At 40.0% G+C, this 12,826-nt stretch overlaps 1 protein-coding gene across 4 annotated transcripts in view; it reads left to right on the plus strand.

Annotated features, from left to right (window-relative positions):
• The window catches only part of ACSS3 (acyl-CoA synthetase short chain family member 3), a 183,878-nt gene that overhangs the window by 140,853 nt on the left and 30,199 nt on the right, over nt 1–12,826 (plus strand). For all 4 annotated transcript variants that reach the window (XM_069584128.1, XM_069584131.1, XM_069584132.1 and 1 more), the window contains exons 12-13: nt 3,350–3,431; nt 5,814–5,936. In XM_069584128.1, the coding sequence (XP_069440229.1) occupies nt 3,350–3,431; nt 5,814–5,936 (205 nt within the window). The remainder of the gene's footprint in view (nt 1–3,349; nt 3,432–5,813; nt 5,937–12,826) is intronic.

Below are 12,826 nucleotides of genomic sequence, written 5' to 3' on the forward strand. Positions count from 1 at the left end.
TTCAATTCACCAGACTTTATTAGTGAAGACTTGGTAGCATTCTCTTACTTTATCCTACTAATTATCAACTGCAACTTCATATCTTGCTTTCCTGCCTGTTCCTCAGTTAGATTTGGGGATAATAAAGAAGTTTCCTAGGGGCATCTCAAAAATGACTCAGGACCAGACACATATGCCATTTGCCACAGATTCATACCTTCAGTTCAGTTCAGTCGCTCAGTCGTGTCCGACTCTTTGCGACCCCATGAATCGCAGCACTCCAGGCCTCCCTGTCCATCACCAACTCCCGGAGTTCACTCAAACTCATGTCCATCGAGTCCGTGATGCCATCCAGCCATCTCATCCTCTGTCATCCCCTTTTCCTCCTGCCCCCAATCCCTCCCAGCATCAGAGTCTTTTCCAATGAGTCAACTCTTCTCATGAGGTGGCCCAAGTACTGGAGTTTCAGCGTTAACATCAGTCCTTCCAAAGAACACCCAGGGCTGATCTCCTTTAGAATGAACTGGTTGGATCTCCTTGCAGTCCAAGGGACTCTCAAGAGTCTTCTCCAGCACCACAGTTCAAAAGCATCAATTCTTCGGTGCTCAGCTTTCTTCACAGTCCAACTTTCGCATCCATACATGACCGCTGGAAAAACCATAGCCTTGACTAGATGGACCTTTGTTGACAAAGTAATGTCTCTGCTTTTGAATATGCTATCTAGGTTGGTCATAACTTTTCTTCCAAGGAGTAAGCGTCTTTTAATTTCATGGCTGCAGTCACCATCTGCAGTGATTTTGGAGCCCCCAAAAGATAAAGTCTGACACTGTTTCCCCATCTATTTCCCATGAAATGATGGGACCTTGGCTGGTGATAAAAAAAAGTTCCCTTCCAAGAGTTCCTGATAGTATAGGGTTTAACCATCTGTAAAACTTGCCTGACAAATATCTTGAATATAAACACTCATGATTGTTGATGTTATATCATTAATTTAATGGAATAGACATCATTCTTCACAGTCCTTCTCCCTACATGTTCTAAAAAAAATACTAAATTTCCTGTAATACACAATATGCCAGAATCTCTGTTCATCTTGGAAAATGGTTTATATATATTTACCATTCATGTCTAACATAGTGACTGAGGAATGCCAAACACTCCACAAATACTTGATTGAATGCAGAAAATAAATGCAGGAGTTAATGTGTGCATGAATGAATAAGTTAATTAAATGATCAAAGAATTCTTCTGGTGTTTTCTTCTCTAACTCTCAAATCTCCACCCTCTCTCCATTGGCTACTTCTGCTTAAGTATTTCACATCTTAAATCCGCCTGTCTCTTCATTAAACCCCGATTTGCTTCTCTCCTTCTGGTCGCCCTCCAGCATGTACGCATTGTTCTTTGTATGCGCAATATTATGTGTTTAAGAATTTGGATCAGCAGTTCTGTGTATCTCTGTATCAGGTGGAACTAAGTAAAAACTGCTCCTCCTCTACCCAACGTGCACATTCAAATGTACCTCAGACCCCACCCAGCTCTGCTGTCTCCAATACAGCCTAACATAGAAAAGTCAGTTAAAGGACCTGAAGGGATTGTATGCTTCCGCTTGCCGGCTTCCTGCAAGTTAGCGATGAGCAGTAATAGTAACAGCAGTAACCATACAGCAGTATCTCTGTAGTTTTTAATTTTTCTGGTTATAAAATGCTTTCCCGTGTGTTTTATGAAATGATACGAGGTCCAGAAACACGGAGGTCACAGTTTTCCTCCATCTTAAAATAGTACAGAAAGGAGACTTAGCAAGGGAAGAGCTTGGGCAGGCTAGACATGGTGGAAAAGGATGATCCTAGCTGGGTGGTTGATCCCACCGGGGACAGTGTTTTCTCCTGACAGAATGTGAGCGTACAATTCAGTGTCTCAGAAGTCGAATACTGGGGTTGGAAGTGGGTGATGTTGCCTCATGTTGGCAGTCAGCGTGTCTGCCTCACCTTCCATTTTCCCATGTCAGCACTATGAAATCACTGCTTCCCTTGGTGTCTTGTGTGAGTACCAGAGGGTAGGGTTTTGAAAATCTTTAAATCTTATAGTATCTAAATTTATAAACTATAAAGCATCTCACAAGTTTCTGTGTCCAGAAAATACACTGAGTGGTTATTTTTGATAGGTGATACTTCCTACAGGGAAGTGATATGAGAATTTACTTATTTATTTATGTAAAGATAGATAGATATGGGCTTCGCAGGTGATACAGTAGTAAAAAAAATCTGCCTGCCAATGCACAAGTTTTGATCCTTGGATCTGGAAGATCCTGTGGAGTGGGAAATGGCAGCCCACTCCAGTATTCTTGCCTGGAAAACTCCGTGGACAGAGGAGCCTGGTGGGCTGCTGAGCCCACGGGGTCACAAAGAATTGGACATGACTGAGCACACGCACGCACAGATAGAGGTGAGCCTTTGCCATATGTGTGTGCTTAATTGCTCAATCGTGCCTGGCTCTCTGCAACCCCATGGACTGGCTTCTCTGTCCATGGGATTCTCCAGGCGAGAATACTGGAGTGGGTTGCCATGCCTTCCTGCAGGGGATCTTCCCAACCCAGGGATTGAACCCAGGTCTCCCGCATTGCAGGCAGATTCTTTACCATCTGAGCCACAAGGGATCTTCCCAACCCAGGAATCGAACTGGGGTCTCCCACATTGCAGGTGGATTCTTATATATAATCCCTGTTTAATACTATGGAAAAAAAAAGAAGGAAATTAAAGAGGAAATTGATTACAAAGAACAGATATATGCTATCTTCTATTTTATATGCTCACATGTCTTCATGAGTTCATAGGGGTGAGAAATAACATAGGTCTGGATTGTCATGAAAAGGAAGACTAGGAGAGGGAAGAGTGGGGAGGCACAGTGTTTGTGAAGATAAGACTATTCATGGGATGTTTCATTGGATCATCTTCCTACACAACGAGACTGGCAAAGGGGCAGTTGGTACCTTGATACGTCAAAAATAGATTGATTTATTTGCCTATGGTGGAAGGAAATTTCCCTTAAAAAGTAATGATGCATTTCTGGTTCCTTTTTGCAGATGTTATGCTTCTTACCAAAACAATGATTGATGCTAATCACTATCTGAATGCCAAGATGTGTGCCTTTGGTGCCCTTCTCAGAAACTACAGTTACCCCTCCGTGAATTTGCTATGTCTTGGTCAGCTGCTTCACTCACAATTAGACATGATCTATCTATCAGGTTTAGGGGTTTCCATTCAATGTGGGACTTGAATTGTTCTTACTCATCGTGGTGGAAAATGATTACTTCTAATCAATCTGTCTTTATTACCACTTTCATCCTAATTCTCATGCTCTGTTTTTATATAAGGTTGCCATTACCACCTGGAGCGTTTTCAGGGCTCTGGAAGAATCAAGAGGCATTCAAGCATTTATACTTTGAAAAATTTCCTGTAAGAATTTTATTATTCTTTTTTTAAACTCACCTTACATACTTCTCTGTAGTTCTCGCCTATTACATTGATCAGCTTACTCTTAGAATCATGGATCACAAAGCTACCCTTAAAGGTTATCTGGACCAGTCTCCAGCCCTCAGAGGGAAACAATGCCCAAAGCTCAAATATCTAAATAAGTCATTTTAGTATTTTTTTTTTATCAGTTTCTGGACATAGAAATATCTTAGTTTCTCTTATTTCTTTCTGAAAATTAACAGCCTTTCATTTTAGGAAAGGTTTTGCTAAACTAAAACTTTTGGAGACTTTCTATATGATTTCTTACATTGGATTCCTCCTCACAGACTGGGAACACCTGATTGGAACTGGACAGTTGTCATTAGAACCTCATTAGTGGTAAAGAGCCCACCTGCCAGCACAGGAGACACAGGAGACATGGGTTCCATCTGTGGGTTGGCAAGATCCCTTGGAGGATGAATGACAACCCACTCCAGGATTCTTGCCTGGAGAAGCTCAGGACAGAGGAGCCTGGCGGGCTACAGTCCCTAGGGTTGCAAAGAGTCGAACATGACTGAAGCAACTTAGCACTCATGCACACCTCCTCTGTATGAGCAAAATTTGAGGAACATTTGTTCTGCTTGCCAGAAATTGTATTTTTTTAATCCCTTTGCCTATTATTGGCATTCATTCTTGAGTGCCCTCTGAGTTCTTTATTTTAAAACACAAATACAGGATAAAAACAGTATACTCAACATCCAACTTTAGTGCTTTGGATAACAAAAAGTATCTTTTTGCATTCTGTCTTATCCTTTTCCTGTTACTCTGTGGTTTATGTTTATAAAAGTACATAATTGATAGTACACAAAAGGGTCCCACTCTCATCTTGCTGCTGTCTTTTCACCTCTATTTCTTTCCCTTAGAGAAATACCTGGTCCTCATTATGCACTGGGTAAAAAAAGAATGAATGATTAGAATTGCATTAGAAAACAAAGGTGAGTCTAAGTACTTAGCATTCTATCCTTTTTATTTGTGAGTGAAGGAAACCTAACCTAATCAGCTAGACAAATGACAAGAATTAAAATAGCTTCCTTGAGAAAGACATCTCAGGGTTAAATGACCTCAGTAGCCAAGATTAAACATGCCCCAAGGGACTGTGGCCAAGAAGATATGTCTAGAATTGACGCCAATAAGCCCCATCTATGTGCCCAATGGGCCCCAGTCAAATCATCAGAGAACCGATGTGATTAATTACAGCCTGACAGTGACATATGATATGCGAGTGTGGTTTTCAACATGAGCACCTTGAACAAAATTGAAAGCTCCTTCAAAGCCCCATGAACCACAGTTTATGATTAAACTAGGTATAGTGAATCTAGACTCTGTCTTGTTACCTCAGCCCTGTCAACTGAACAGCTCAGAAGGGTTGAGTAACTTGCGCACTGTTTAGAGTAACAGAGCTGACTTTTGGACCCATAATTTCTGGCTCCAGGGCCCATGTTCTTAACTGTATTCTAGATTGCCTTTCTTACAGTAATTGCTGTAAGAGTTGCCAATTATTGAGGATTTATGATGTGCCTCAGTCTGCCCTCTTTATATGCTCCATCTCATTTATGCTTCTCATGGCCTTATAAGGCATGGCCCATTACCCTGTTTAATAGATGAGCATACTGAGTCTTAGGAAGATTAAGAAACACAAATAGTGACTTGCCTGGATTTATCTGGAAGCCCAAGCTCATCATACAGGTATTAACGCAATTCTGAAGCATTAGGGGAAGGAATATTTCTTTCTTTCTAATTCTTATTCTTGATTTTTCATTCTCTGGTGACATCTGGACCAGTGAAACTGTACTGCTACTCTGAGTTGACAAAAAATTAAGTTTTATAGTTACTATTTAACTATAATTTCATTGAAGCTCGAGTCCAATCCAAATCTATGTTAACAAATTAGTGGTCTATTTTTGTAATAATAATTATTATACTATATATATATAAATAAATAGAGAGCTTTAAGACCTTTACAAATTAACACAAGAAATCTATCAAAGAACTACTTTTGCAATACTATAGCATACTGGAAATATTGAGCTATTACTTCTCCATTAAAAGAAGAAATTGGGTTTGTAAACTTTGAAACTCTCAGTCCAAATGCTTAGCTTCAACATATATAAGAACACTTTAATTTATTCCTGGGTGTCAAGGGGGCAAAGAGATTCTATTAATAGTAAGCTTTGAAAATCAGAACTAATGGAATTCAATAGGCTAGTTGTGAGGAAGCCAAATGCAAACCTATTTTTATCCTATTTTATATTTTACCAAGATTAAAAATACTTACCTTACCTAATACTAGATGCTAATCAGACATTATTTATTCTGTATTTTCAGGGATACTATGACACCATGGATGCTGGGTACATGGATGAAGAAGGCTACGTTTATGTTATGTCTCGAGTTGATGACGTGATAAACGTTGCAGGTCACAGGATTTCTGCAGGTGCCATTGAGGAGGTATTAATGAATATTGGTCTTTTATTCTAGATAGTATTTAGGGATAGAACTAAGTTAAAGTCAATACTGAGGTTGTCATTTGACCTGAAAAATGATCAGGCCCTTCCTTGTGGTCACTCAGGTATTTCCCTCACCTTCCTTTCTCTCCTGTGGATTTTCCTGTTCTCCATATTCCCCTGATTTCTGCCTGTATAATAGGAATTTTAAGCACGTACATATATTTCTAATTTATGGGAGAGTCTGTATACATTTGCACCTCTATCTTTGCTACTTGATTGCTTCTAGCATCTTGATTTGCTCTTGTTTGAAAACCAGGTTTGTATATAGTCTTTACTTGGTGTGATATTTAAACATTTTATTGTACTCTTAAATCCTGAGAATTTTCTTCCAATGTAAATTATACCAAGTCTCCAGAAGAGTGTTTTAAAATGTTCTCTCTCTTTTTTTTAATTTACCTAAAAATAGAGTAAAATGCTCCTTTTTATTGTGTGATGCTTGTGCTAAGTTGCTCAGTCGTGTGTGACTCTTTGCAACCCCATGGACTGTAGCCCACCAAGTTCCTCTGTCCATGGGATTCTCTAGGCAAGAATACTGGAGTGGGTTTCTGTTCTTTTCTCCAGGGGATCTTCCTGACCCAGGGATCAGACTCATGACTCCTGTGTCTTTCCTGCATTGAAAGTGGATTCTTTACTGCTGAGCTACCTGGGAAGCCCTTATTGTGTAATACTTGTATAGATTCTTGTAACCATCACAAACAAATGGGATAAAGAAAAATTTCAGCACTGCCAAAGAGTTCCCTTCTTTATTCTGCCCCTTCCCATGCCTAACCCCTGGGAACTACTAATTTTTGTCTGTTCCTATGTTGTTTTTGCCTCCTCTAGAATGTTGTATAAATGAAATAATGCAATATGTAACCTTTGGAGACTGGGTTATTTTATTTGAGATCCGTTCAAGTTGTTGTGTGTATTGATAAGTAGTCCTTTTATGTTTCTGTGCAGTATTTCATTGTGTGGATGTACTAACCCATTTGTGTTTCCTTTACCATTAAAGTGTTGTTTTTTTTTTTTTTTTAATGCTTCTCGGAGAAGGCAATGGCAACCCACTCCAGTACTCTTGCCTGGAAAATCCCATGGATGGAGGAGCCTGGTAGGCTGCAGTCCATGAGGTCGCTAAGAGTCGGACACGACTGAGCCACTTCGCTTTCACTAAATGCTTCTAGTCTGAGACAGTTGTAAATAATGCTGTTGTATACATTCAAGTTTTTGTGCAAAAATTAGTTTTCATTTCTCTAGGTTAGATACTAATAGTGAGTTTGCTGGGTTACACTGGTAAGTGTATGTTTAAGCTTATAAGAAATTGCCAGATGGTTTTCTAGAGTGGCTGTGCCGTTTTATATTCCCATGCGTAGAGTCTGAGTGCTCCTGTTTCGTCTCATCTTATTAGTACTTGGAATTGTCATTATTCCCAATTTTAATCGTTCTAATAGATACGTAAAGGTATATCACTGCGCTTTAAATTTGCTTGTCTGTAATGACTAATGGGGCTTGCCTGGAAGCTCAGTGGTAAAGAATCCGCTTGCCAACACAGGAGACATGGATTTTGATCCCTGGGTTGGGAAGATCCTTGGAGAAAAAAATGGCAACCCGCTCCAGTATTCTTGCCTGGGAAATCCCATGGACAGAGGAGCCTGGTCCGTGGGATCACAAAGGAGTGAGACACGACTTAGTGACTACACAACGGCAACAATGACTAGTGATGCTAGAAACCTTTTCCTGTGTTTATTTGCCGTTCATATATCTGGTGAAATATCTGTTAAAATCTTCTGCTTATTTCTAAAAAATATATAGACTCCTGGGGATTATACACACACACACACACACACACACACACACACACACACACACATAACTATGATGATGATGATGACCTAGTCACTAAGTTGTATCCGATTCTTGCAACCCCATGGACTGTAGCCTGTCAGGCTCCTATATACATATAAACTTTCAAAACTGAGCAATAAGGAAAAGACCCAATTTTTAAAAAATAGGCAAAAGATTTTAACATATTTCACCAAAGAAGATACATTTATGTGTATGTGTGTGTGTATATATATATTCTGGATACAAGTCCTATATTTTCTAGTCTGTGACTGGTCTCTTTATTCTCTTAAAAGTGCTCTTAATAGCGCTTGCTCGCTCAGTCATGTCGGACTCTTTTGCAACCCCATGGAATGGAGCCTGTCTGGTTTCTCTGTCCATGGAATTTTCTAGGCGAGAGTACTGGAGTGGGTTGCTATTTCCTACTCCAGGGGATGTTCCTGACCCAAGGATCAAAAGAACCTGCATCTCCTTCGTCTCCTGCATGGGCAGGTGTATTCTTTACTGCTTAATGAAGTGAAGTGAAAGTCGCTCATTTGTGTCCGACTCTTTGCAACCCCATGGACTGTATAGTCCATGAAATTCTCCAGGCCAGAATACTGGAGTGGGTAGCCTTTCCCTTCTCCAAGCGGTCTTCCCAACCCAGGGATTGAACTCAGGTTTCCCACATTGCAGGCGGATTCTTTACCAGCTGAGCCACAAGAGACTCTCAAGAATACGGGAGTGGGCAGCCTATCCTTTCTCCAGTGTATCGTCCCAACCCAGGATTAAACCATCTTACTAGAGCAAAAGTCTAATTCACCATTTTTTTTTCTTTTATGGATCATGGTATTTATCTAAGAACTCTTTCCTAAACCAAGGTCATATTTTCTTCTTTGTTTTCACCTAAACGTTATGTAATTTTGTCATTTACCCTTAGTTTTATTTTTTTGCATTTTACATCAGTATACATTAACATTTTGAGCATTTTTTTTGTATATGGTGCAAGGTACAGGTTGAGGATTTTTTAAAATATGGATGTTAATTATTCCATGTGTCATTTGTTGACTGGACTTTCTCTATTGTATTGCCTTTGCACCTTTGTAGAAAATTAGCTGAAAATATTTGAGTGGATCTTTTTCCAGATTATCTTCAATTTTTTTAATCTCTGTGTTTTTCTTGTCACCAATACTTTTCTGTCTTGATACTATTGCATTGTATAATGTCTGAGAATTGAATAGTGTCCACAGTTTTCAGAATTTCTCCACTTATTCAAAATCGTTGTGGATATTCTGTTCCTTTACTTTTCCATTTATATTTTAGAGTGAGCTTTTCTATAGTTAAAATTAATCCTGCATGGATTTTTAATTGCAATTATGTTAAATCTGTAGACTGATTTGAGAAACATTGATATCCGGACTATAGTGAATTGTCTAATCCATGAATTTCATACATCTCTCCATTTATTTACTTTTTTTGATGTTTCATTAACATTTTATGTTTAAGTATGTAGAATATTTTCTTAATTTATACCTTAGTATTTAGTTTTTTTAGCTACTATAAATAGAAGTTTTAAAAGAAATTGTTTTCCAGATTTTCTTGGACTTCCCTGGTAGCTCAGCTGGTAAAGAATCTGCCTGCTTCAGGAGACCTAGGTTCAATCCCTAGGTTGGGAAGATCCCCTGGAGGAAGGCATGGCAAGTCACTCCAGTATTCTTGCCTGGAGAACCCCATGGACAGAGGAGCCTGGTGGGCTACAGTCCACGGGGTTGCAAAGAGTCAGACACAACTGAGCAACTTCACTGGGCCTAGTTTTTATTTTAATCCGATTTTACAATTTATATCTCTTAACTGATGTTTTTAAGACCATTTACATTTAAATCAAGTATTGATATATTTCTGTCTCCAGGTTTATTATTAGCTTCCTTTTTTCCTTTCCTCTTTTTATTCCCTTCGTGTTATATTTTCCTCCCTTTTTTTTTTCCTTTTTGTTATTATTATTTTTTTTTTTGGCTGCACTGAGTCGTCATTGCGGCACGCGGGCATTCTCTAATCGTGGCAAGCAGGGGCCATCCTTGTTGGGGTGCGTGGGCTTCTCATTGTGGCAGCTTCTCCTGTTGCAGAGCGCAGGCTCTATGCACAGGGCCTTAGGAGTCGTAGCACACAGACCCAGCAGTTGGGGCACACGGCATTGGTTGCTTTGCAGCACGTGGAATCGTCCCCAGACCAGGGATTGAGCCCATGTACCCTGCATCCCAGGCAGATTCTTTTTTTGTTTGTTTTGTTCTTTGTTTTTTGTGTTTTTTTTTTTTACATTTTTTATTTTTACTTTATTTTACTTTACAATACTGTATTGGTTTTGCCATACATTGACATGAATCCACCATGGGTGTACCCCAGGCAGATTCTTATCCACTGTACCACTAGGGAAATCCCTCTCCCTTCTTTTAAGTCATTTGGTTGGTTTTTTGTAACATCCACTTCTTTGCTGAGAACCTCTCCATTCATTCCAAGGGTGCTTGCCCATACTTTTGGGCCATGCTGCTGTGGGGTTTTTAATATTTATCTTTGTTAATTTTACCCTTAATGTGTAAATGTGATGTTCTGGGTCAAAAACAGATTTCTTAATGCTAAGTGCTGTCTTACTCTAGGTCTTATCCCTGGGTGACCCAACAAGAGCCAATGGGAAATTTCCCTACATAAACACACCATAGATGAGACACAAGGAAAATAACTTTTCTCTGCTTATAAAGAGGCAGGAGGCAACTGTTTCATTCTTCCTAAAGAGGTCTCCTTGGTAACATAATGGCCTGAATCTAAACTCTAGCTCTTTGATATGTACATAACATCTCTCTAGAAGGCACATAACATCTCTCTAGGAGGCAGATAGCCCTGTGTGTCTCAACTTTTATAACCTAGAAATGTTTCCAACTTCTAAAACCGTCTTTTTTGACATGAAAATAGTGAGCCAGTCTCCTCAGCACCTTATGAGTTTAACCTAGGGACCTAGTCTGTGCTTGCATGCTAACTTGCTCCAGTCTTGTCTGACTCCTTGCGACCCTATGGACTGTTTCCCATGAGGCTCTTCTGTCTGTGGGATTCTCCTGTCAAAAAATATTGGAGAGAGTTGGCATTTCCTCCTCCAGGGGATCCTGACCCAGGGATAAACCGGCATCCCTTAAGTCTCCTGAATTGGCAGATAGGTTCTTTACCACTGGTGCCGCCTGGGAAGCCCCAGGAATCTCGTCTAGGCTGGAAGCATTTTGTAGCCCAGGGAAATTAGAAAATTGTATTATCCTGTCATATCAGAGCAATTAACTAACCAACAGCTATTGATCAAATTCTCAAGGTATTTGAAGAGTCTCAGAAGGCCAGGTTTTTTATAGGAGCAATGAGAAATCTAGAAAAGTTTTATTTCCCTGCACTGGAGGGGTCCCCAGCCTCCAGGATCTAATGCCTGATGATCTGAGGTGGAGCTGATATAATAATAATAGAAATAACGTGCACAATAAATGCAATGTGCTTGAATCATCCTGAAACCATCCCCCCTCCCCCCCACCCCTGTTCCATTGAAAAATTGTCTTCCATGACACCAGTCACTGGTGCCAAAATGGTTGGGGAACATTGCCCTACAGATATAATAGCTACATTAAAATTTTTAGCTGGTATTTCTAATACTTGGGTCATCTTGGGTTTGGTATTTGTTGAGCGTCTTTTTTAAAGAGGTATTTCAGTTCAGTTCAGTTGCTCAGTCGTGTCTGAGTCTTTGCAACCCCATGGACTGCAGAATAGTGTCAGGCCAGCCTGTCCATCATCAACTCCCAGAGTTTACTTAAACTCAGGTCTATTGAGTTGGTGATGCCATCCAACCATCTCATCCTCTGTTGGCCCCATCTCCTCCCACCTTCAGTCTTTCCCAGCATCAAGGTCTTTTCAAATGAGTCAGTTCTTTGCATCAGGTGGCCAAAGTAATGGAGTTTCAGCTTCAGCATCAGTCCTTCCAATGAATATTCAGGACCGATTTCCTTTAGGATGGACTGGTTGGATCTCCATGCAGTCCAAGGGACTCTCAAGAGTCTTCTCCAACACCACAGTTCAAAAGCATCAATTCTTAGGTGCTCAGCTTTCTTTATAGTCCAGTTCTCACATCCATACATGACTACTGGAAAAACCATAGCCTTGACTAGATGGACCTTTTTTTGCAAAGTAATATCTCTGCTTTTTAATATGCTGTCTAGGTTGGCCATAGCTTTTTTTCTGAGGAGCAAGTGTCTTTTAAGTTCATGGCTGCAGTCACCATGTGCAGTGATTTTGGAGCCCAGTAAAATAAACTCTGTCACTGTATTCACTGTTTTCCCATCTATTTGCCATGAAGTGATGGGACCAGATGCCATGATGTTCGTTTTCTGAATGTTGAGCTTTAAGCCAACTTTTTCACTCTCCTCTTTCACTTTCATCAAGAGGCTCTTTTATTCTTCTTCACTTTCTGCTATAATGGTGTTGTCATCTGCATATCTGAGGCTATTGATATTTCTCCCGGCAATCTTGATTCCAGCTTGTGCTTCTTCCAGCCCAGCATTTCTCATGATGTACTCTGCATAGAACTTAAACAAGCAGGGTGACAATATACAGCCTTGAAATACTCCTTTCCCGAGGTGTTTAGGTTTTCTGAATTCTTTTACATTATGATTATAATTTTACATTATGATATTCTGGATCCTTTTAAAGTCATCTGGATTTATATTCTTGTGATTGTTTCTTTTAGCAGATGGTCAGCCCAGTTAAGATCAGACCACATGTCCTTACGCACTTTCTGTGGATTGTGGTTCCACAATCTCAGTTTTGTTTTCAAAGCCTGTACAGTGCTATTCTGGTCCATCTCACTGTGTCTTTCTCCCAGAGGCCAATCTGAAACTCAAGTGCTCAGAATTTTTGTGGTGCTGATTCTGGTGGGATTCATGCATGCACAATTTGGGGGATAGACTCAGGACATCATACTTGGATTTAAAATATCCCTTTTTTAGCTCCTTTCTC

Source organism: Ovis canadensis, chromosome 3 (assembly GCF_042477335.2).
Source record: "Ovis canadensis isolate MfBH-ARS-UI-01 breed Bighorn chromosome 3, ARS-UI_OviCan_v2, whole genome shotgun sequence".
Classification (NCBI taxonomy): domain Eukaryota; kingdom Metazoa; phylum Chordata; class Mammalia; order Artiodactyla; family Bovidae; genus Ovis; species Ovis canadensis.